This window comes from Charadrius vociferus, unplaced genomic scaffold, assembly GCF_000708025.1.
Source record: "Charadrius vociferus isolate BGI_N301 unplaced genomic scaffold, ASM70802v2 scaffold185, whole genome shotgun sequence".
Lineage (NCBI taxonomy): Eukaryota > Metazoa > Chordata > Aves > Charadriiformes > Charadriidae > Charadrius > Charadrius vociferus.
This window is the reverse complement of record NW_009648955.1, coordinates 3,137,304-3,162,843: the sequence shown is the minus strand read 5'-3', so window position 1 is coordinate 3,162,843 and position 25,540 is coordinate 3,137,304. Positions and strand designations below refer to the sequence as shown.

Here is a 25,540-nt window from a genome sequence, read left to right as displayed (position 1 = left end):
AACCCTTGGCTTGAACTGTAAGTTGCTGGATCACCTGTTCAGGTCGGTCTGCCTCTACAGTCATAGGTTTCTCAAACTTCTCAGAGTAACTGATACTTAAAGTTCTTAATACAGCTTTTTTCCTTTAGATTCCATTATGAACGTAGGTGTTTATCCCACCTATCATTTAACCCAAGTATGATTATAGAGAAAATTGTAATGCTTAGCTAGAACCTTACTCAGAAGTGGCAATAAATAATAAAGCCAATGCCAAGCTGGCTGTTCCCTTTGGGGAAGGAATTTGTGCCCACCTGAATTTCTGTGGCTGTTGCATGTGGAACTTCAATTCTCTACATCTGGACAGGAATAGGTGTTACTCGAAGGCTGAAGTGGTCCCAACATAAAACTTGTGACTAACGTTATTCATTCTGAAATCCCCTTTTATAAGAAATCTGGAGTCTATCCTTTAATGCTGGGAAGTAATTATTAATAGTGTTGACTGACTTCTGTGCTGTTGGCCTACAAGCTGATATGGACAGAAATATGTCGTTTTGAAAAAGCCCAGGGTGACCCTCCATCTGAAAGCTGGCCCTGTAGAGCAAAACCCAACACACATGACCATACGTGTAGCTCAAGTAGTACAATTCAAAACTCTTCAGTCCAGTTCTGTGGCGTATGCCAGTGTCTGGTATACATACAATACTGTGATGTTAGACTAATTAAAATTTTTTTACTTGGACAACTGCCATCCAGTTTTGTTCTTGACCCCTGTTACATGACAAATAGAATTATATTTGAAATGGCTTATTAGCAGGCCTTTTTTTGCTACTAACTCATTTTAATTCTATTGTACAAGACTAATTGGCTTTCATCTCTTCTGTTGAAGTTTCAATGCATGTTCTTCTGAGCTTTTTAGATTTACTGGCACAAACTTGTTTTTAAAATGGTTGTGTTCATTTTAAAATTGACATTCAAGTTAAAGCATGTTAAGCTTTTTCCTGTACTAGTTTAACAGTGCAATTGCAGTATTCCTCAACAGATTTTTTTTTTAACTTGCTAACTTTGTAGCAGTAGAAAAATGGCCTTTATGAGCATCTTGAAGTATTTAATCTTAATTGTGCAGTCTTTTTGTGAAGAAAGTGCTTGCTTATGAGGATAGTCCGAATGGCACTGTCCATTAGGACTACTTCATGGAATTAAGAGCTACAGATGGTGGTTTAAGCCTAGGAAAAATGCTGTAAAAGTTCAGAGCTTGAAATTTAAACATACACTTAGCAAGTGGCAAACAAAAAAAGCAGTCAAGGAAAACTCACGAGCAAGTCGTTGCAAAAGCCCTAAAGAGTTGTTTTCCCTGACTTGACTGGTTGGCCTTAGAGTTGATCCTCAAAGGAGAGGCAAACTATGGCTGGCCAGTAGTTAAGACGAACATTCTCGGTCTGTCAGAAGCAAGCTGAGTATATATCACCTATGCATCAGGTTATGGCTTCAGAAAGATCCGATTGGAATACTGTTAAGAAAAAAGTAAGTTCAATTTCTCAGATGTTGCATGACTGACTTGACTCAAAAGCTACAAATGGTAGATGCAGGTCTCTGCCAACATAATTGGATTGTTATTCATAACAGTGCTTAAGTTTGCAAAGCACTATGCAAGTAAATTCACAGTTGCAGATTGATCACATGTATTACGGGCTTTGAGCATGCAAATTTTTAATATCTTTATTAACACCAACTTACTGCCATACCTCTGCTCTTTCTTCATTAGTTAATTTTGGGTAGTACATGAGCATGCTGCTCTGAACCCTTATACAATGAGAATAACGCCTTCTTTTACACTCACTGTATTTCCTGCGGGCAACCTGAGAAGCTCCATCTTCAAACCCTGTCTAGAACGTGCTCGGGTGGGGTTGGGGGAGACAAAGCGTTTTGCGCTGCATGACTTGTCTTGCTGTCAGAGTAACAACATTCATGTTGTATAAGGGGATCTACCTGTGCAATTTAACTTGGTTCTTTTACTATATTTTTCTTCTCTTTATCCTTTTTTTCCTTTTAATTTCTGTTCTTAAACTGCACCCAAGATGCCTTTGCAGCTTCTCCTGGGGAAGCCCCTGCAGCAGCTGAAGGGGCAGCAGCACCAGCTACCCCAACCCCTGTAGCAGCAGCTCTTGATGCATGTTCAGGAAATGGTGGGTTTTATGTCATTAGATAGTCTCTTGTTTTGCTGTTTTTTCTGTTTAAACTACATGGCAGTGTGTTTTTCTGAAATTTTTGTAGTGTTTGCAATTGATCAAAACAAGCCCTAGACTGAAGAGCATGCTTAACAAAACTGCCTGTTCCTGAGACCCAGTAACTTTGTGCTTATTTGGTAGCGCTAATAAACAATTCTGCCAGCGCTGAGTTTTGTAAGCAGTAACCTGCTAAACTGGATATTCTTTGTGTCATCTTTCTGTCCTTTTTTGGCCTTGTCAAACACCCTTTGAAAGTTCTCCCCTTTAGTAACTAGACTGCTCAGCCTTTCAGATGGTCTGTTTTGGAAAAACATAAGTAACGTGTCTTGGATGAGTAGGCTAGATGTTCGAGTGACCTCCTCTGTGTGTGCGCGTGTTATTTGCAGTATGTGCATTGCCTGTAGTTGCTTTGTTCTTGACTTCCTCCCTCACTGATCCTAAGTATGCATACACATATATTTCCCCTCTCCTTTTTACAAGACCCCTTTGCCCCATCCGAAGGTAGTGCAGAGGCTGCTCCTGAGCTGGACCTCTTTGCTATGAAGCCAACAGAGACTGCTGTTCCTGTAGTTACCCCTACAACTAGTGCAGCCACTCCAGTTCCTGCAACAACTCCTTCTCCAGCTGCTGCTGTTGCTGCTGCTGCTACTGCTACTACGGCTCCTGCCACTACCACTACTGCCACCACTTCTGCTACCGCCACCACCTCCGCTCCTCCTGCTCTAGATATCTTTGGTGGTAATTTTGTTTTTAACTCTTTGATTCTGGTGGATTGATCTGTCAGGAGGACAGAACAAACAGATTGTTGTTGCATGCATGCTGTGTGCTAGGCTTTCAAACCAGAGAGCCTGTTAACTCCAAAGACGATGTGCAAAACTTGAAAGTTCTGCTTTCAGTCCTGCCTTTCAAAAATGAGTTAAAGACATGTTATGTTCTTGGCTTTAGATTTATTTGAGTCTGTTCCTGATGCACCTGCAGCACCTAAACCAGATGCTACTCCTAGCATAGATCTCTTTGGTACAGGTAATGAGAGAATTCTTCCAATACTCTGCTGCTTTGATGCTGTGTAATGGTGTAAACTGATTTGAATGATACTTACTTCTCCTTGGTTTTTCTTTCATTTCTGGAAGATGCTTTTTCATCTCCGCCGCATGGAGCTTCTCCTGTGCCCGAGAGTTCTCTTACTGCTGATCTCTTATCTGGTGAGTGCTTGTCTTCACAGACCACAGACTTCTGGGGTTTTGTTCATTTGGGCTTTTTGTCTCAAGAACAAAAAAAAAAAAAAAAAAAAGACTTATCGCCAATTTACCTCTTTAACCTGAAATACTAAGTTGTGGGTTTGTTGACACTTTGGTCGCAAGATTAGCAGCTGCTGAAGATGCAAACCATGAAGTGGCTGACACTGAAGTTGAGTGATTAATGTAGTTGATGAGAGAGTAAATTGTCCTCTAAGCATAAGAAAATTCTTAATAAACAATGCTTTCTTTAAAGTACTGTGGTTTTCAGTTGCTGTGTGAGAAATGTAACACTTTATGTTTGCAGTTCTGAAGACTGTTACCTGAATTTACCGACCCTGTGGTTCTAACTGGTGGAGCCCATGTGGCTTTGAAATATTTAGCTATCATCGTTGCCTTGCTGATACTAAATATTATTTATCCTATGCTTACTGCAGTGGATGCATTTGCAGCCCCCTCTCCTCTACCCACTGCCTCTCCAGCAAAGGTGGATTCTTCAGGTGTGATTGACCTATTTGGTGGTGGGTATTTTTCTTTCCTCACCACTTCAGAGTTGAATCACTTCATTTTAATGACCTTTGCGCTTGGCTGAAGCTGCCGTTTCCCCTTCTCACGGCTTTTCTATGTAGCATCACAGCTAATACTAGCATGTCCAGTTCTTCATATCACACAATAACGAACTGCAAATAAGCTGTTGGTGTGGCCATTCTGTGTTCATGACACTTGCCGTTCTGTCTTCTGTCAATGCATGTATGACACTTCCTCAGAGGTCCAATGAAAGTCTTTTGCGTGCTGTTTTCTTCTTTGAAACTCTCTGTGTTCATGTTGTTTTCTCTCAGTTCCGTTTCTCAAAGCAGCTGAAGTTTTGAGGGTGACTTGTCTCAGACTGGATGTCTGAATCACAGGATCTTTGTTGGATTTGACAAGGTGGAAATTAGGATGGGCACTACCAACTCTAGAAGTGTTGTAGAATAGGAATGTTGCTTAGAAGTAGTGAATTTTCAAACATCAGTGACATGTCCTTCTAAAAAAGAACTAGTGTGAGTCAGTAGGTTCTGGCTGGAATTACTCCAGTCTGTCATCTGATGCATTCATCTCCAACGGGCTTAACCCTCTTGCCTAGAATGCTGACGTTTGTATGGGTTGTCTGAGGCCCAACTAAAAGGACTCACAAACCTCACTGATTTAACATTGGTATCTTCTTCAGTGCTATTCTTCCCTATAGAAAAACAGATTTCTTTGAAGTGCTTGTTTTGTTGCACCTCCTTTTTTCCACCTGAGCTTTGCATCTGTGGTACTGCTCTGCAATAAAGATGGCCAAGCGCTTTCATCATCTTCTGATGAATTAAGTGGTTATCCTTTTGTCATCTTTTGTGTAATACAGGTGATGGATTGATGCTTTTAATATTGGACTCTTTACCTTTTTCTTGATGCTTTCTGAAATTCCCTTTAGATGCTTTTGGAAGTAGTGCTTCCGAACCCCAGCCCGCAACCCAGGCTGCTTCTAGTTCCTCAGCTTCTGCAGACCTACTTGCTGGTAATAAAGAACTTCTAAACACTTGTTATTTAAGTCAAAACTAAGAAATGGTCTTTGAAATCCTTTGTGTTCCTTGGGTGTAAGTGGACTTTTGCGCTGGAATAAAATTGTTGTTCACAGGATTTCTTAATAATTTAGACATTTTAAAACGACAATGATTTATAATGGCTACGAGTTAACTTCTGAGATTATATTCTTCCCATGCTCTTTGTTTTCCTACCCTCCTCCACAAGCCTTGTTTTTCTGTACTGTCTACTGAATAGGGGTGTTTACATAAAGTTTTTTTGCCTGACTGTAGCAGAACTTAAGTTAAGCTGTATTGCAGGCTATGCTACTTATTCCTTACTGCTAATTCATCTTTGTTTCCTGGTTGATTTAATTGAGGCAGGTTATACGCTGAAATGTTAAGAGCTTGAATGAATGACTTGGTAGCGGTCTTTCGTTTAGCCAAGAAGAAGCTGGGGGGATGAGAGAGAACTTTTCTGAGCACAAGGGCATAGAAGAGGTAGAGACACTCTCCTTAGAGTGGGTGGGATAAGGTCTCCACTAGTGCTGAATGTGGAATCAGTGTTATACCTATTTCAAAGATTGATTGAATGAGTATCATTCTAGTCTGCATCCTGCAGGTAAGCAGCTTCAGCTGAATTCTGTTTGAAATACTCTCAAAAATTCCTGCTACACCATGTATTTTAGTGGTTATAGTGATTGTGCTAAACAATTATGACTTCTCTCCATCCCAGTTTGAAGTTTGTAGAGAATACGATCCCAGTGGGTCTTCCTCAGCTTTAAAGGAAACTAAAGCTCTTCTGGTTTGAAGAGGGGACTTGGCTTATTTTTCCTCATGTTTCTGAAAGGTGAATTTGTCGGTAGAATTGGTCAGTAGGTTATCCTTCATGAACTGTGAAGATGGTTGTTAGCTTCATGTTGTACCTTTGTGCCTTTAGTTCTGAGCTGGAGTGTTACTCTGCCCTTTATGCAACTGCTAACCTCTCAAGGTACGGTGGGCCCTGACATCAGCTGCTGTCTGTATGTCTGAAGGGCTCTCATACCAACTTACACTATATCAGAAGTCCAACCCTGTGTATGTTTTGCTCATGAGAGATCCTCCATTGTATGAGAAACACATAACATGAGATACCTCAGTATGTTATCTGCTCCAAGTGCTGTGAGTTGATAGAGGTGGGTGCTTGCCTGCTGAAGCCATCTCAGAAGAGGACATTTTTGCTAGTACCTCCTGTAAGTGTGGGCATCGCCTACTTGTGGCACAGGAAGGTAGAAGTAGTCTAGAGAATAATAATGTATATGTCCATTCTCAATTGGTTCCAGTGCTTCTTTAAGTAGCAAGCCAGCTAAAAGTGGGACATCATGTGTAAATGCATGCTAAAGTTTTAGTACAGGCAGCTTCAAGATTTTAAGGTAGAAGACCACCTTTTGTTTTAATATTGCTTCAGTAGGTCTTTGTATTAGTTAGTCTAGCTTAAGGCCAGAGATCAGGCTTTCACTGGTAGATTCTGAAACATACTAGTCATTTGTGGTTGTGTGTGTTATCAAGGGACTGGGTGTAGAGATGTTGTTTGGGAAGCTAATCCTGCTTATGCAAACATTACAATACAAAATATTTTATGTCCTTATCTGTAACTAAGCTTAAATTCCAGTAGGAATTATGCTCCAGATGGCTTAAACTTCAGCAGTATGCTCTCTGAATCTGATGAGTCACATTAAATCAAAACCTAAATTATCAAAGGGATTTCATAATTCTAAATACTCAAGCAGACCTGAAGCAGCTAGAGTGAATAGATGATTTTTAAAAAATTTTTTATTTTCCTTATATGTATTCAGAAGGGCTCCAGGTAGATTTGAATCTTTATTTGGCAGATAGTCTGTAAACATCACAACATATTGCTAAGCATTTGTTCACCCTGGATAATGGCAGATGTATAGCCTGCAGTGTAATCCAGTTTTGAATTTAAGATTGTCTGGATTTCATGTGGTGGCTGAAGGCTTGTCCTTCATGGGTTATGAGTGTTTGGTTGTACTAAGTGTTTATATGCATAATGTTGTGAATCTGCTTTACAGCATTGTCTTAAGTGTTCTGCTGCCAAATAAGTTGCTAGTCTCTTCATGGCTCTTCTAAAATATGCATCTGCCTGACATGTAAATAAGTCTGATGCTTGCATCGTGTGTGTATAAATTTGTCCTATTCTTTGAACGTTTGTTAAGTGTTTGGTGTTTAGTCTTTTTTCTCTGAGAAAACAAATTTTTCAGGGGGAGCGTCTGAGATCTCACAGTAACATTTGATATAATTGATGCTCAATTTGAGTGTAAGTTCTTTACATTGAGCACTGGCCTACTAGTTAAACGTCTGGCAAACACTTGATTTCATAGCTGGGAAATGTGCTGCTGTCACTGTAAGACGTCTGCATATGTGCTGTAGTTTATATACCTTGTGATCTTGGAAAGCAGTTTGAATAAAAGCAAGTAGTGGTTAGAAAGTCCTCAGAATTTTCTTTATTTTGCTGTTTTTAGAAAGCTGACTTCCCCACTGAACTGGTAGCTAAAGAAAGAGGAAGGAAAGAAGGAATGAGTTGTCTGCTTAAACAAGAATGGTACTATCTCAGTAAAAAGACAGAAAGTAGTGACAAGGGTTTAATGTAAATAGATGATCTCGGCTCAATCAATATGCTGTATTTGGTACTTACTTTCAACAGTATGACTGCTGGAGTAGCACGCTTAATTTCTCAGATTTCACCCACATGAAAACATCTGTTTACTTTGGATGAGAACAGGTCTCTACAAATGAAAATTGTCTCTACAAATTGGAGAAAATTATCGAAAAGAGGAATTTCAGATGAGTAAATGTCCAAGCTTTTGTCGTAGGCAGCAATGATTAGTTGGACAAATAAGGAAAATAGGCTGTAAGGCAGGACATTCCCTGAAAAGAAGCTAAAGGCAGTGGTAGAGCGCTGGTTTGTCACTGTCTTGTTCCCAGCTGTAGCAAAGTAATACTCTTCCTACTCTGATATACGGGGGAAAAAAGTACAGCCCACAGGTTGTTGTGCAGAGTGCTGTTCCTGCCCTATTTGTGTGGTCCTGGTTGGAGCACTGAGCTCAGGTCTGATCCTTTCTGTACAAGGGCAGCTGGGAAAAAACAAGGCTGAGAGACTGAAGATGTAGTATAGAGGTCGCGGACATCACTGTCAAGAAGAGATTGAATAAGAGGAATGCCTTTTAGACTAAAGCGAATTGAGAAGGTGTCATATGTCTGTTCTTGTTTTGAGAGAGTCTTTGCATATTTAATCAGTTTCCAGAGTCTGTAGATAATACAAATAAGGTTAAATTCCAAGGGAGATCAAATTATATAGTGAGCAAGAGAGGGATTTTAAGAATAGTCCAGCATGAGAGTGCATTGCTTGTAGGTTAGAGACTCTCCATAAGTAGGGTTTATTTATAAAAATATAGGGTTTTTAATGTATACATTAACCTTAATCGTGGAAATCATCCAGCCTACAAGCAGTTCACTTGTGGATGCTGTTAATTTTGCTTTGGCATGTGAGTGGCAGGGGGGACAGCAGCTTGAAGACATCTTGATGACAGAGACCAGGATGGTTTAAGATGGTGAGAGAGGCTAAACTGGATTAGTAAAACACTGCCTTCTGCATTGCGATTCCAAAGTAGTTGATGGGTGATCATGTGCTTTTCTCAAGTTAGTCCTCTGTTTCTCTGTTTTCTAAACCAATTCTTGTTTGTTGCGTTCTGCCTGTGAGGTTACTTACCTAGAAGTGGAGCGTGTGGTACTGGAAGAATTGAGTTCTCTAATCTGTTGGTCTGCCTCTGCAGAAATCTAAACAACAAGCATTAAAGTTTTTATGGGTGACTCTCACAAAAGCTTAAATTCCTGGGGTCATACCTGGCATATCAAGGGTGCTTGTATAGAACTGAGTTATTTATGATGGTCTAGAAGAATTGTCCCTATCATTCTGGCTTCTATAGACTGAGCTTTTCTTAAACACAGCCCAAGACTGACTCTAATATCTACACATCTCTTATGTGGCTTTTTCAAGGCTTTGGAGGTTCTTTTATCTCCCCCTCTCCATCACCATCCCCAGTCACTCCAGCTCAAACCAGCTTACTGCAGCCTAACTTTGATGCAGCTTTTGGGACAACAGCTCCAACGACTGGCAGTTCATTTGATGCATCAGGTGAGCCACAGGGTTTCTTCCTGTGTATTTTCTAATGTGTTTTATGTGTTAGATGACTTAATGACACCATATTTAGGCTCTGAGTACAAGCGATATCAGTGATTTCCCTGTTGCTTCTCTACTGGAAGAACTCAGGGTGGTGGTTAAGCTGGTGTGTGCCCAGGAGCTCTCTGTACCCATTTTTTTATTCTACTATGTCAGTAAAAAACAAACTAGTGTGAACATCATCCTTGCATGTGCTTGATTGCATGAATCAGGAATTACGCAAGGAAAACACTGTTCTGTAAATCAAGTATATAGGCAAGTCATCTTGCTGCTGCTGAAGCTGTTCTTGAGCTTGCATGGCACCTGAAGGTACACAAAATGGAGACTGAGGTCGTGTTCTTTGCCTGACTATAAGCTTAAACTTTCATCACTGCTATCATTTTGTTTGTATCTCTTCCATTCTATATTTTCCATGCTGGGTCCTTGCTACAAACTTAAAATTGGTGAGTTCTGCGACTGTACAAGAAAAAAAGGTTGAAGTAGTACTACTGCTTGGTTATTTGGTTGCTTGCCAGTGCACATGCTACCCCTTCCTGTTGACTTAACATTAGCATGTACCTCAAATACAGATCAGAAGATAGAACGCTGGCTTGAGATATACCAGGCAGTTTGGCTTCAAGGGATCTAAAAAATGAACTTCTGAGTTAAATGACTGGATGAAGGAGGCTAGCTCTGTCAGTGTGGATGGTTCTGGTTCTGGTTCCTTCTGATCTCATAAGATGTTAGTAGGTTTTCCCAACTCCCTGCTGCTTGCAAGTGAATAGTAACATCTTCGAGACTTTCAATCCTGTTGCCGTAAGATGTCAAGGTATAAGGCTGCCTTTGCCACAGTAATTCTGACTGGTGTTTGCTGCAAGATGTTCATTTTAAAAGCCTTTAAATGAATATCTCCTGACAAATGTGTGTGCATCTGACATCTCTCTAAGGATGGCTGTAAGAAAAAGTGTTATGTGGAAGTGGTGCTGTATCTATGTAGATTCAACTCTCCAATTAAAGTCCTTTTAGGCATGTTCTCTCATATTAGTTCTCATTGGTATAGCTCTTCCAGGATTACTGTACATTCAGTGTCTAGTAAAATGACATGCATGCCCTTGTTGGCATTACTTGCAATGTCAAATGGTGTTTTGGTAAGACTTGTGACGTGGTTGTCTGTGCTATATTTGTTGGAGCAACAGTGAAGTGGCAGGTAGTGTATTTCTTACCACAGCTGCTGTTTCTAACTCGTTTTCCCTTCACTTCCAGTGTTTGATGGCCTAGGTGATCTTCTTATGCCAACTATGGTTCCTTCTGGTCAGTCTGCACCTGCAGCCACAGCAACAGTCACTGCTTCAGCAGCAAGCAAAGGCCTCGGAAGCGATCTTGATTCGTCACTTGCAAACTTAGTAGGCAGTAAGTGGCAAATTTTGGTTTTAAGTAGTGTGGCATACAACTTCTGTGGAGCCAAATACCTGTCTATTTTAGCTTGCTTCTTTCAGTGTCCTCCCCTTTCCCTGGGGAGATGGGGGAAGCAGGACTGAGGATAGCTGGTAGTCTGGGGTTGCAACTCTTCCCTCTTTGTGCCCAGGATCCGAGTCAAATAATGAGATCTGTTCTGTAGGTATGATTTATATCATGTGAACATCCCAGGTGCATTCAGGGGTACATCAGACTCTTTAATGAATGTGCCCCTGTGTAATAACAGACAAAAAGGTGAAAATTGTCCAAAGCATCTGGTAGCAGTGTGGAATTTAAGCAGAAAAGCTAGCTGGTGGACACAAACAGCGGAACTTTTGTTTAATGAGAATATGGATAGCAGTGGGATGAGGTGTGCACAGCAGCCAAGAGCAGACCTTCTATCAGACAGTGAACTTCCCAAAACATAGGAAGAAATTTTTCACTTTGAGGGTGGTGAGGCACTGGAACAGGTTGCCCAGAGAAGTTGTGGAAGCTCCATCCCTATAAGTGTTGAAGGCCAGGTGGATGGGGCTTTGAGCAACCTGGTCTAGCGATAGGTGTCCCTGCCTATGGCAGGGGGGTTGGAACTCGATGATCTTCAAGATCCTTTCCAACCTAAACCATTCTATGATTCTATGTTCTTGAAATGCTAAACAAAAAAGTGTTCCCCTTCCTGTAGCAGGCAAAGGGCTGGAGCCTTATAACTAAAGATCAGTAGCCCCAGCCCTAACCTAACAGAGGCCCACCTAGGCTAAGGTATAATACTACTGAAGTTGTACTTAGGAGGTTTGTATAAATGGAATATTCTTTTAGTACATGTAAATACACCACAGCACAGATAAAACTCATCTTATGATGCATATTCTTCTGTTAGGTGTTGGGGGAAACCACCATGCTTAGGAGTCAGCAGGACTGTTAATCGCTTGTAACCTCTTCTGCAAGTCATTTGGTATATCCAAGTTTGGGGAGGAAATTAATAAAACTTAGCAATTTGTTACTTATGGGACCTTTGCTGGTCATGTGAGAAGTGTATTCTTTAAAACTTAACTTCAAACTTCTTCCAAAGACTAATTAAGGAAACTACTCAGAATTCCTGGGTATGATAGAGCAGATAAAACAGTGCAAAACTTCCAGGTGACATTCAGATTTCTGTGTATGTGAAAAATAGCTTTTTATTTCAGTATGTATAATGAGAAACAGAAACTTGTGTTGTCATTCATGGTAAATAGTTTTGGTGCTCTTAAATAACTTAGTGTTTTGTAGACTTACATATATTGTTAATTTGATTTGCTTTTGGAGCAAAAATGGCTTCCTGAAGCATAAGACATCTGCAGTGTTCCTCAGAAGTTTGTCCTGAAGAAAGGTGTAGATGTGGCCAGTATTCTGATGCTGTCTAAATGAAGACAGTCAAAACTTTATTACTCTGTATAAGCCCATGTGCAATGAAATGTGAGCTGTTACTTTGACGTGCTTTAATTTACTAAACATGTGACACTTTTTTTTTCTTTTCCTTCTTTTTTTCATACAATTTTCAGATCTTGGAATTTCTGGTACCACTTCAAAAAAGTAAGTTCAACTTCATTTACAAAAACCCAATGTTTTTGACTGCTGTATAGTTTTACATCTATTTCAGTGTTTATTAAGAAACAATGAATTGGTCATGTGCCCCTTTCCCCCAGGAAAAATCAGTTCAGAAAAATTCTGGAAAAAGTATTCTATTCTGTATAGATTCACTGAATAATTAAGGATAAATGTTCCTGACATAGCTTTTAAACTTGCTGGCTTTAATATGAGTCTTAGAAGCTTTTTTTCTGTAAATTACTATCTTCGCATAGCATAGCTGATTTCCAAACAACTTAAAATGAACAAATAGTCCAGATAATAAATTGTATAGTTCTCCTCAGTAATCTAGGCTAATATGTAATAGTTTTGTTATCTTTTTACAGACGCTGGATGTGCTTATCGTGTAGGCATTGGAATACTTGTAAAATAGAAAAGAAGTTCATTCCATGCAGTGAAAAGCTTCTTTTTGCAAGAAGAAATATTTACAGCATTGCATTTATTTTTGAATGTACCTTATTAATCTAACTGACCGCTTACTTCTGTGCCGACTCTTACTCTGTATGCAAGACCAGTTTATGATGTGTGTACTTCAAAATGTGTTGTGCCTCTCTGGAGATGATAGGAGGGATATGTGTAAACACATCATGAGGTTTCTCCCCAAAACTTAGCTTCCTTCAATCTACTTCATCCAAATGGTACATCATGTTCTGGATAGAGTGCAACAGCCCTTTCTGTTCTATGAATGATTTGTTTCTCTTGTATCTATCAACTTTTTTCAGAACTGAATGCTTTCCTCCTTCAGCTGTCTGAGCAAGAGTTCCAGCAATGAAATGACCTTTCAAAGACTTCTAGCAGGCAGCTCTACTGCCTGGCCCCAGTAGAATAGACAGTAGCAGTCCCTCTTCCTACTTTGCAAGGGTATATGCAATAATATGTTACCTTCAGTCAATACTAAGTAAAACTTCTCTAATTCTCACCGCAAAGGACATAACCATGTAACTGACTTCAGTATAGAGCATAGTGGTGTCTACCACTAACAACCCGTGAAACTGAGTGGCACTAAAAGTGTATCTTTCTGTTAATAACTTAAACTGCACACACTGTAAACTAATGTAGCTGCAAGCTTAACATTAATATATACTGCAATTGGTTTTCGTTTTCACTGCATGTAAATAATAACTCTATCTGCTTCCCTCTCTATTAGGGGAGACCTTCAGTGGAACGCCGGAGAGAAAAAGTTAACAGGAGGAGCCAACTGGCAGCCAAAAGTAGCGCCTGCAACATGGTCAACTGGTGGTGTCCCAAGTGGTCCATTGGTAGGTGGCTAATCTGTCAATACCACTGGTATTGAAACCTCAATATTTTATAACACTATGCAAGTATACATGTAGGCACTGCTCCTGTCTACTTCAGCTAAAGGTTTGCTTCAATATAAATGTTATGATTGATTCAAGTCATATTTTTGAGACCAAATTTACAGCTGGCATAAGTAAATCATTGAGTTCAGGTCAATGAAAATACACTAATGTGTGTATCAAGATGTTACTGTACATATACACTTAATATCCATGGAAATTTCCAAGTGTGTGGTTAGCCATATAGGCCTTGCCAGCACCAGGCCTAGGTAGATTGCCCAAAAGACAATGATATTGATCCAAAGCTGAAGTACTGGAAGGACAGAAAATAAATGGGTCTGTCCTGAGCTTCTCTGAATGAAGTAGTTCAAAAGACTACATGGTTTTTACACTGATCGGGTGATTGATACTAAATTAGAAGTGGGTAGTTGTTTAGCAGAGTAAAGAAGTCTGGAAGAGTTAAGATTGCCCTGTAAAATGTATTAGAAGGCACTAACCTTGGGAGGAGAGGGTTGAATTGAGCTAAAAATCTAAATTTGGCACAGGAGCAACTTGATCATGAGTAAGCTACAAGATTAATCTGGAGAGGGGTCATACCTCATTTCATCAAAGTCGCAAAGTGCATAAAACAGTGTCTGTTTGAAAAAAGTTGGGAAGGGAAGGAAGGGACTGTTAGGAGGGGCTATGACCAGTTCAGTTCCCTGCAGCCACAGCCAAATGTTAATGTGACTCTAAGCATGTTCCAGCTTGTTCCTTAACCTTATGGGAGATACAAGAATTCCCTGAACTTGCTACTTCATTGAATGTATTAGTTGTAACGTCAGCTTTTTTTCTTAATAGAGAGGCTGGGCAATACTGTACAGTGTAAGTTAATTTCTTTTATCTCTTATTGTACTTACTTACTAAACACAAAGATACTAACAGCACCTCACCTGCACTACAGTTATTACTGCTGGCTTAAAACTAGCTAGATGCTACCTAACATGGCTGCTCTCGGACTGTCTGTCCAGCAGACAATTCTCAGGCAATGTGTTGAATATGGTAACAGCGATTAACCATTTCTGTGCTGTAAGCTTGAAAATAATGGCTTCAGACTGTCTTTACTTTACTTGGATGTGAACTATCTGATCACTTGTGCTACCTGAAATTTCGAACTTCTGTAACGTCAGCCTGATCTTGTAGTGGTTTTACCATCTGATAAATAACTGTCCTTTCTGGAAAGATGGGTGGTTTTGATAACATTTCATGAAATTTGGGTGCTATATATATATTTCTTCGAAGTCATGCCCTTAGGTATTTTTGAAACCAAAGAAAAACAGATCTTCAGGAAAAATATATGTGGAGATCAAAATGAAGCTTTCTTTCACGTCACTGTTGAACCACTTAAGTTTTGGTCACTTCTTCCCTTCCTTGTGACCTTTCACCTTCTGGATTAAAATGAGCAGAATTTCATAAAAGCCCTTTCCCTCAAGTGACCCTAGTGCTTTGAGGCAAAAGCAGATTCATCGAATCATAGGATGGTTTAGACTGGAAGCAACCTTGAAGATAATTGAGTTCTAACCCCCCTGCCATAGGCAGGGACACCTTCCACTACACCGGGTTGCTCAAAGCCCCATCCAACCTGGCCTTGAACACCTCCAGGGATGGGGCCTCCACAGCTTCTCTGGGCAACCTGTTCCAGTGCCTCACCACCCTCACAGTAAAGAATTTCTTCCTGATATCTAATCTAAATCTGCCCTCTTTCAGTTTAAAACCATTACTCCTTGTCCTATCACTACACTCCCTGATAAAAATTCCCTCCCCATCTTTCCTGTAGGACCCCTTTAAATACTGGAAGGCCACTGTAAGGTCTCCCTAAAGCCGTCTCTTCTCCCAACTCTCTCAGCCTGTTTTCATAGGAGACGTGCTCCAGCCCTCTGATCGTCTTCGTGGTCCTCCTCTGGACTTGCTCCAACAGGTCTGTGTCATTGTTATGTAGAAGGCCCCACAGCTGGAGGCAGTACTCCAGGTGGGGTCTCCCGAGAGCAGAGTAGAGGGGCAGAATCACCTCCCTTGACCTGATGGTCATGCTTCTTTTGGTGCAGCCCAGGATGTTGTTGGTTTTCTGGTCTGTGAGCACACATTGCCAGCTAATGTTGAGCTTCTCATCCACCAATACCCCCAAGTCCTTCTCAGGGCTGCTCTCAAGCCATTCTCAACCCAGCCTGTATTTGTGCGTGGGATTGCCTCAACTCACGTGCAGGCCCTTGCACTTGGCCTTATTGAACTTCATGAGGTTCACATGGGCCCACCTCTCCAGCCTGTCCAGGTCCCTCTGGATGGCATCCCTTCCCTCCAGTGTGTTGACTGCTCCACACAGCTTGGTGTCATCAGCAAACTTGCTAGGGTGCACTCAATCCCACTGTCCATGTTACCAACAAAGATGTTGAAGAGCACCGGTCCCAGTACGGACCCCTGAGGAACACCACTTGTCACTGGTTGCCACCTCCATTCAGTTCGTGTGGCCATTTTTTTGGCATCTGCCTAAATGGATTTTGAACTACAGTCTGTTCCTGTGGCTACAGTCAGAACACTGCATCTGATGTCATTAATCCATATCTTTCTATTCCTTGCTTTCCATACCTGAGCGTCCAGATGTTGGTTTTAGTTTGGGGACAACTGTGCTGCTGACACACTGCAGCTTAATTGAAATGCTCTCCAGAAAACTTTCAGACTGGAAAAGACCTTCACAGTTATTAGCCAGAAACTGTAGGGTGTTTGCTGACTAATGATTCTTGAACAGGTTATCTGAATTTGCCTCCAGTTTCCTAAGAAACTGGCATATTTTAGTCTGGAAGCAAGGATCAACCAAGGGCATTAAATGCAGCATTCACAGAAGTGGACTGTGCAGTGAGCAATTGCGACGGATCTCCAGAGATGTGCTCTCCTTTGAACTGGAAGTGTTTTAGCTGCTCTCCCAGTGCAGTGGGATATAACGGACTCAAGGCAAGTGGTGAGGACGTGGAGGCTCAGGCATGACCCTACAGCTTCTTTAACAGCTTAAGAAATTGTGCCAATATACTTTAGTCATACAATAGCAGTAATGAGTTTCCTAAAATTCCTACTACCATTTTTGAATCCTTTCCTTGATTGCTTTCTGCCTCTCTTCAGAGTTGTTAGTAATTTGGATTCTGTATGCTTCTGTAAAAAGGAGAGACTTGGATGCTTTCAAGGTCATAAGGAGACTCTGTGCATGGAAGTTATAGACAAGGGATCAAAAAGGGATGATGTGTAGGTTCTGCTAGCTAAGTGGGGTGGCCTTGTTCAAAGATGCTGTTGTGCTGTATATCCAGTCAAACTACTAAACTGACAGAATCCTAGTGAAAGAGCACCTTTTCTTCTTATATGTTATTTGAATGAAAATCATAACAAGTTAAACGTATGAATGAAAAGCATAACAAGATAAACCAAACTGTCCTTATTAAAGCCTGTAATGGTTGTGTTTGTGGCTTAAGTGTGTGAACTTATTAATTAGGTTAAAGTTAAAGGAATCCCACTGCATAAAAGTACTTTTTTTTTTTTTATTGGAAGCTAATTATAGCAGTTATTTCCCTTAGCATTACAATCTGCTTAAGCTTTTACTAAAATACAGTGCTACAACAGGTGCAATAGTGTGTTGGCTATCAGTTATGAAATTGGGATGCTTTCTTACAATGTGGAGGAGGAGGAGGAAAGTATATATTTTCTTGGGCCAATTTCGAGTTGTGTTGAGTAAATGGACTCCATTCATGAAGAGAGTGGAGTGTGTCATCCTAGCTTGTTTTTGACAAAGAAAGCTGAACAGTGGTGTAAGGACTCATCCAACTCTCATACTTTGAAGCACTGTGGTTTTGAGGTTAGGTATTATCTGCTACGTAATAGTCCTACTTTCCAGAAAAACTTGGAGAATACTGGAGATTCCATGCAGTTTCCAGACAGTTGGTATTACAGGAATTTTTGCCCCTTTTTTGCAGGTTTGTTTTTTGTTGGTTTTTTTTTCAGACGGGAGCCGTGCCTCCAGCAAGTGCTGTTCCTGCCACAGGAGGTACTCCACCTGTCCCACAGCCGGGAGCAGCATTTGGGATGGTGAGTCTCTTTTGTTACACTGCTCTGCTTTCTTCCCCTGGACCTCTACTCACACTGTGTTAATTTACAGCCCCCAGCTGGTGCAGGCGTACCCATGATGCCCCAGCAGCCAGTTATGTATGGGCAACCTATGATGAGGCCACCATTTGGAGCTGCCACTGGCCCTGGTGTAAGTGTTACTGCTAGATGAGAATTTAATTGCTCTCCATTTCTCTAGAAAGTACCTTGTGTGGATGCATTATCTCAGCTCAATTCTAGCTGTAGGTCTTTAAATGAAATTTCTTAATAGTGTCAGCTGCCTGACTTCCAACAGATCACATGAACCACCTTGATTTATTTTTATTTTTATTTTTTTTTTAATTCCCTCATGAGACCAATGGAACAGGTTTGAAAAGTCTCCTACATTTAATGATGTCCAAGATCTGTTTTTGGGGGATAGCAAAGATCACAAAGATGGTCAGAGGGCTGGAGCACCTCTCCTATGAGGACAGGCTGAGGGAGTTGGGGTTGTTCAGCCTGGAGAAGAGAAGGCTCCGGGGAGACCTTATAGCAGCCATCCAGTACCTAGAGGGGTCCTACAGGGAAGGACTTCTTACAAGGGCATGTAGTGATAGGAAAAGGGGGAATGGTTTTAAAGTGGAAGAGGGTAGATTTAGACTAGATATTAGGGAGAAATTTTTCACTTAGAGGGTGGTGAGGCACTGGAACAGGTTGCCCAGAGAGGTTGTGGAGGCCCCCTCCCTGGAGGGGTTCAAGGCCAGGTTGGATGGGGCTTTGAGCAACCTGCTGTAGTGGGAGGTGTCCCTGCCCATGGCAAGGGGGTTAGAACTCGATGATCTTCGAGGTCCCTTCCAACCTAAACCATTCTAGGATTCTGTGATTAGAGTAAAGCTCAAAGTGGTGCTGATGGGCATTTCTGTGCTGTCCAGAGCTCGTCAACATTTACTAGGGCTGCAGTCAGCATCTTCCCTCCCAGCCCACCAACAGATTCCTCAGAAGACTGACCTTCTGCTTATGAACAAGCTGTCTCCAGTCCTCGGATGGCCGCTGTTTCTCAGTACATGCAAGTTTATCTGGTTTAGGCTGGTTGCTTGCCGGGTTTCTTTCAGTGCTGAACAACTGCATTCAAGTATGAACTACTACGGTGTATGTGACATTGGAGTGCTCCAGATGCATGCTTCTCACACCAATGCACAAATTTAAATACTGTGAAGTTTTTCTTCTAATTTACTTTAATGTGGAGGAATGCAAATTAATAATCTTAATCTTCAGTGACTATATTATTTTGTAAGTGGGAGATACATGACAATGCTTCATTTTTCATGTTTTTAAACTATATTTACCTATTCTGACCTTGTGACAATCGCATAGTTAGACATAAAGGGGACACGAGTTTGGCCACCTAAAACCAAAGCAAACCTATTCTTAATTCTGTACTAATTAAAAATAACCAGGAAACATTGGGTCACAAGTTACTGGTTGCCAGGGAGACAAGTCCTTTATTTAATAGGATGAAAAAAATTACTCTAATGGAGTAAATAATGATGAAGTAGGTCAAGTGAATGGAGACATGCCATCCTTCCTGTTGAACTGGGTGGTATCAGCTGCTTCTCATAGTTTCCTAAGGATTCTTTTTAACTTGAAGCTAAGAAGTTTGGAAGGGTAGTGCTCTACCCGCCCTGACGCAAAGCTCTTAGCTCATAGCCACTAGGTGATGCAAGATAAGCCATAATACCTGTTCCAGGCTGGTTTTTTCAAAGTAAAGTTTGGTTTGTAATAAGTCTGAAAAGGAAAGGGCCCTTCCAGAGGAGAGGGAGGGAATTACTTACCTGTAGTATTTTGCTGCTTTGTAAGTCAGAAGTCCATTGTGTCTTTCAAATAGAGTGGGAGATGGAAGTTGATGCTGCAGCTCTAAAATCTGACTTGTAACACTTGAAACCAAGTCACCTCCCTTTTTTGCAAATATTAAGCAATCAACCTGTTGCAAGCCACACTTTTTAAGTAGGGAACCACATTCCCATTGAAGTTCGTCTGGGTTTTCTGTGTAGAAACGGGAAGAACTTGAAACTGCTCTAAGTGAGAAGGTAGGTTGTAAGTATTAAAGTTCTGCATTTGATATATAGCTACTTGGTCTTGCTTTTCCTCCTTAAACTGTCTCTGCACTTATATTATCAAGAATAGTATTATGGAAGACACCAACAACATTTTCTGTGGAATAAGTGATGATTTTTATACCTACCAGAGGAGGAACAGAGTATAGTATAGTAACGTCTCCAGTACACTTTTGATTCTTATTTACATTACCAGTGTAGAACAACTGGTACTTAATTGCCAGTTGCCGGGATTTTCACGCTTATTCTGCAGCATGTGCTCTGCTTATTCTGCACCTTGGTGTTTAACATCTAACAATTGCTTAACTTCTGTCTGGGTTGATGATGCTAACACCATTCTCTCTTACAGGGAGAGAGTGATTTAAAGCTATGCTAAATAGAATATGCAGTGTCTATAACCTTATCCATTAAACGAACCAAACATTGTTAACCCTGTACTAAGGATGGAGTCTAAACAATGCTTGAGCAAAATGGCAACAGGCTGAACTTTCAGGATAATGAGGACTTTGTATTGCTTGCAATGTGCTTGTGCGAGAACCAGCTATGTCTACCTAATGCTTGTGTATCCTTCTCTGCTTTGTTTTTTTCTGCCTTCCTGGCTGGTGTCTTTTAGCTTTCTCCAAGCCCAACTCCTGCTACTCAGAGTCCCAAGAAACCTCCAACAAAGGACCCATTAGCGGATCTTAACATCAAGGATTTCTTGTAAACGATAAGGTATTCTGTGACTGCCTGCCTAAGCATGTTATGCTGTGGTACGTGTCTGGCACACAGATGTTGATTAGGATGGTAGATTGAATAATAGGCTGATAAAATTGATAAAATTGTAGCTGCAGAGATAGGTAGAAACATGCACTGATAATGTGATGGTTTAAACAGAAGACCAAATTGTCTGGCCATGCTTTTAATTTTAGCCTGAAAACTTGACTTTCGGCTACTTCTTTTGCCTAAAGTGACTGCCAGGAAAAGTTATCTTCAAACTTCCATTTTTGCCTTGTTTCCATTCAGTCCAAGGGTTTGTCTTTTGGTTTTTGTTTTGTTTTGTTTTCCTGAATTTAATACTGAAACAAATAGAATCATAACAGGGTATAAATACTGGGGGCAAAATGGTGCTGGAGGAGCTTGTACCAGCCGTGTGGGTGTGGAAACAGATTTGATGTCATAGGTATGAAGGGATCAAACCAGGAAAAACTTACGTATCCTATCACCAAGGGAAGGTTGTTTGCAGCTCTCAGCTGCTGCCAGCTAATGTTCTCTCCCACCGTACAATTTTTCAAGGCACTGCTTTTCTGAATGCAAAGGCATGAGATCCTGAGCAGTGCTGTGTAGAACAACAGTGGGGAAGAACAGAGGAGAAAATAAAAAGAAAAAAGTGGAGGAGAAGCAAAAAAACAGTACTGCAGAATGGAAGGAACAAAAGGCAAAAACATTACTGTGAGGGTTTTGGAGAAGGAAGTGAAGAGGACCAGGTAGAAACATCAGATTGAATTGACCACTTAAGCCAATTAAAAAGTAATAAGGCAGAAGTAAGGTAGGCATTTTATGATTAAGACTAGAATAATTTGCCAGGTGAGGACAATCATTACGTATCTTTGAAGTCTTCTTCATAAGTCCCTTTTCTTTCTCCCTATAGCTTAATTCTAAGAATTGTCCTAAGACCCCCTCTGCACTGCAGCTGGCAGCAGTAGATGGGATCAGGCTGCTCTTAGCAGGCACCACCCAGTCCCACTTCCCCCTTCTCCAAATTCCAGCCCCGGGGACGTGTACCTGGCGTTTGGTGGAGATGGCCAGGGATGGAGATGCACCTTCTTTGCTGGGTTCCAACTTGGGTTTGTAGTAGACACATTCATAACTGTCTGTGAGAAGACTGCTGCTCCATTAAAAACTGATAATTCCTTTGAGATGTGAAGTGAAGCAGATTTGGTGCTCTTGGTAGAGCATGCTTTGTCTAACTCATTATTCCCATTTTCATCTAATACTTTTCTGTATTCGCAGCTGCAGTTTTTCTGACTGGACGATAAAAACGTGCGTTTGGAGTCTACAAACGGATGCTCAGAGTTTCAAAGTGAGCCACCAGTACCAAACCCAGCGCTTACTCAGACTTTCTCTTCCTCCTGAAACGTGTAGCACAGCTGTGAAAGTGAACATTAGGAATGTGTACTACCTTAGCTGTTATCCCTACTCTCTCGAAATTTGTGTACTTGGGTTATTTGTGTTTTACAATTTAAACAATGGATGTATGTTTCTGATGCCTTCTAGTGCTTTTCTGAACCTATCCCACGGGGGCAGATTATGCAGCTGTTGTTTGGTGAGCCATTTGGAGCGATGTCTGTGGTTTTTGAAGGTCTCAATGTATATAACTTTTTGAGGACACCTAAAATTTCCCTAGGACTCAATTTCTCCTTTATCTGTTACAAAACATAGTGTGATAATACCAGATAGTCAGGAAAATACTTATGAAATTGTGTGGAATACTTTTTTTTTTTCCCAGTCACAGGAATCTCAATTGTCGTGAAAAAATGTTTTATTTTTGTGGCACTGTATATGTTAAGATAATTGAAAGTAATATAAAGGTAAACTTCCGTAACAAATACTTTTTCGATGATTTACCAAGAATGAAAAATCATATCTGAAAGAATACCATATTTATTGCCGTTTTTATTTTAAAATCTATTTTAATTATTTAAGTTTTTGCATTTAAAATTGGCGTATTTATCAGTTCTTGCTAAATGCACTGAAAATAAGTAAAGGGTCAGTTTCTCTCCATGTAGTTGGAAAAAGCAGCCATAGTTGTGCTGGCATTAAGGGATTTCAAATACAAGAGCACTCTTTGGTATATCTGTAGTCGAAACATTACGAGTGATGTTACTCATCTCTGTTCAGTTCTTATGTACATCTCTTAATTTAGTGCTTACCTGTGTATGCCTTAGGCTAGTGTTTTCTCCATTGCTCCGAATGCGCTGTGAGTAGCTTTTGTACTATTGGTGATTAGATTTAATTCTGATCCGGAGATCCATGCCCTTTACTGTACATACTGTGTTTCTTTAATTTTTATTTGTTCTCATACTGTTTCTGCTGATGGCTTGGCGTAAGATCTTGACTCTTCAATGAGGTCACTGTTGATCAGTGTTACAAGTGGCTTGGCAGTTCTCTGTAAAAGCATATCGGGTTGGGAAGATATTCACCTAAAGTCTTTCAAATGAACTATTTAATCAATGTATGGTACCATTAAAAGTGGTTGTATCTGAATTTGCTGTAGGGATAACATACACCGTAATGGGAAAGTTCTATAAAAAGCTAATTTCAAAATGGCTCTTCTTTGTATTTCAGTTTAAAAAAAATATAAAAAAACCCAAAAACAAAAAACCCCAGTGCATGTGTGCCCTCTGAGATGCAATAAACACCTTGATCAAAGTAAATACCTTGTTGCCAGTTTCATGATCATTGAGATGTTGAGCGCAATAATACACTTTGAGGGTGGGGAGAAATGTGTATAGGTCCTGACACCGACTGCTTTGTCTGCTGCACATGGTAATGACTTTTGCTGATCTTTAAGCAGTACAGGAGAGAGCTGTACAAAGCCAGACTGAGCATAAAGCCACAGGTAAAGTGGGGAGAGGGAGAAGAGAATTCTCTAGTTTGACCTATAACACCTCAGGAGTCTTCGTTAAAGTGCTTCATCTCCTTAAACTAGAATAATACTGGAACTGTGGAAGTTTACAATACTGGTCCTGATTCCTTTCCTATGAGGCATCATTCAACAGCCTATTGAGAGCTAGCACAGCTACGATGCCACAGGAATTGCTTGTGCTATGGTTTGCCTTATGGCAGGATGAAAGGAGGAGAAAACGTTTCATACAGTTTAGTACATTAAAGTCTTTTCTGGTATGAGGTGACTAACTAGAGACCTCCTCGATTTAGTACCAAAATGAAGTGATGAAGCAGTACTGAATGCCAAGGGATGCCTCGAAGTATGTTATAAACAACAGAACACTGAAACGACTCCATCATGCTCTTGTAAGGTTTGAATCTTGAATTGGATTTCAAAGACACTTCCAAGCTGTGCAACTAGTAGGGAGGTGCTATTAAGAGTTTTTTTGGTTATTTGTTTGTGGTTTTTTACTTGCTACTATGTTGGTATTTGGAATCTATCAAGTTCAGCCTTGGAAAAAATTGATTTTTATACTTCAGCCTTAGGATGAGTTCCCTCTTGAGTTGGGGTGTTTTGGATTACAAATCTGTAAGGCTCAGCAAATCGCTGTGTTTTTCACTGTTTGAGCACAAAGACCTGAACTGGGTCAGTAACTGCACCTCCAGAAAGGTTCACTGTGGTTTTGCCCATCCTTCCTATCTGCTGTGTTGCAAAATCAGGGAGCGCTCAACTTCTTACCACCATGTTGTGCATGTCTCCTCAAAGTAAGGACAGCATTTTCGAGGATGGTCATAACCAAACATGCAAATGTATTCACACCAGTTCAGTAGTGTCTCATTCAAATTAAGATGATGAACGACTACTCACTGAATTGCCAATGAAAGTTTGCAATGTTACATGTTTCAAGGGGCCAAACTTCAGCATGAGGGTGCTTTCTTTGCCGGGTACGTGCCCCTGCAATGCAGTAATTGCCTTTCTGCATCAGCTTCGTCCATGTCCACAACGCTTCGTCCGTGTTCTTGTTAGTCTTCTATAGATTTCACGGCCAACACCTCTGTGCAGGCTTGGGGGGTGTGTGTAGCATTTGATACCCTGTGAGGAAATAGAAGCCTGGACAGAAAGCAGACTTGGTGGAAGAGCAAGAAACTTGTGCGCTGTGGGAAGTAAAGCCAATGTATTTCCCCAGTATGCTGAGCAAAGCTAAACAAAAGTGCCTCCTCTTCTCCTCATCCCAAAGGAGTTATAAAATCTGGCTTGCAAGGAAAACAAGTGGTTGTCTCCTGGCCTGTAGACAAGAACATGTTCTTGTTATCATCTGAGTTTCATCATCCAGGCATGAATGCATCTGTGTCCTGCTATGACTAACCACTTCTCAATGCAAGCTATAGAGAAGAGTGGGTGGGGAGGAGGGCTGCCATCTGTGGGAGGAAGAAACTGTTGTCTTCACCTGCATTTTTCATGAAGGGAGGACAGGTTTCAGACAACTGATACGTCCCTTACTCAAGCTCTTGCTGTTCTGTGTGCTGGCTTCTTTAGAAGCTGGCATCTCTGGCCACATGAGACTTTTGTAGCTTCCCCTGAAGCCTTGTGTGCCTTAAGGAGTGGTAGATACCTCGAGAATGTGAAGTCAGCTTACTGTAGAGGTTCGAACAAAGAAGCCCCAACTTGTTGCTCAGAACTGACTCATTTTTTGAATATTTGGGGTTAGCAGTGTCTCCTATTCCTCTTCCCCGTTCATCACTAATTTTAATTGGCTTTATTTGAGTTTTGTTTGGGTTTTTTTTAGCTGTGTTTTATATTGTATGCCTTTCAAAATGTACTGTAACTTGAGTTGAGAGCTTCTGGACTGGTGCTGGTGTTTCCCCAGGTGAAAGCCTGGATGGTGAGGACTAAATTGTTGTTGTCTTCTAAGATTCTGGGGGACCACCTTAGCGTTTCAGGCTGGTTGCAAAATCAGGCTGCTACCTCAATTTCCTAAGATGTAGAAAGGCAACTGCAAAGGCTAGAGACTTAAAATCAAGTCTTAAAACCTCTTTAAAACTAAGCGGGAAAGTCTAGAGCAAAAACTGTAGCTGGGGGGGAGGAGGGGAAGATTTGCTTTTGT

At 40.8% G+C, this 25,540-nt stretch overlaps 1 protein-coding gene across 1 annotated transcript in view; it reads left to right on the top strand.

Moving 5' to 3' along the window:
• SNAP91 (synaptosomal-associated protein, 91kDa) overlaps nt 1–23,203 on the top strand; it is a 70,967-nt gene extending 47,764 nt beyond the window's left edge. The window contains exons 16-29 of the mRNA XM_009887470.1: nt 2,055–2,162; nt 2,685–2,942; nt 3,150–3,227; nt 3,335–3,406; nt 3,877–3,960; nt 4,893–4,976; nt 9,038–9,175; nt 10,463–10,609; nt 12,190–12,220; nt 13,422–13,533; nt 17,593–17,676; nt 17,747–17,851; nt 20,401–20,501; nt 21,780–23,203. Of these exons, the coding sequence (XP_009885772.1) occupies nt 2,055–2,162; nt 2,685–2,942; nt 3,150–3,227; nt 3,335–3,406; nt 3,877–3,960; nt 4,893–4,976; nt 9,038–9,175; nt 10,463–10,609; nt 12,190–12,220; nt 13,422–13,533; nt 17,593–17,676; nt 17,747–17,851; nt 20,401–20,493 (1,394 nt within the window). The 3' untranslated portion in view covers nt 20,494–20,501; nt 21,780–23,203. The remainder of the gene's footprint in view (nt 1–2,054; nt 2,163–2,684; nt 2,943–3,149; nt 3,228–3,334; nt 3,407–3,876; nt 3,961–4,892; nt 4,977–9,037; nt 9,176–10,462; nt 10,610–12,189; nt 12,221–13,421; nt 13,534–17,592; nt 17,677–17,746; nt 17,852–20,400; nt 20,502–21,779) is intronic.
• Nucleotides 23,204–25,540: the final 2,337 nt, after the last annotated feature.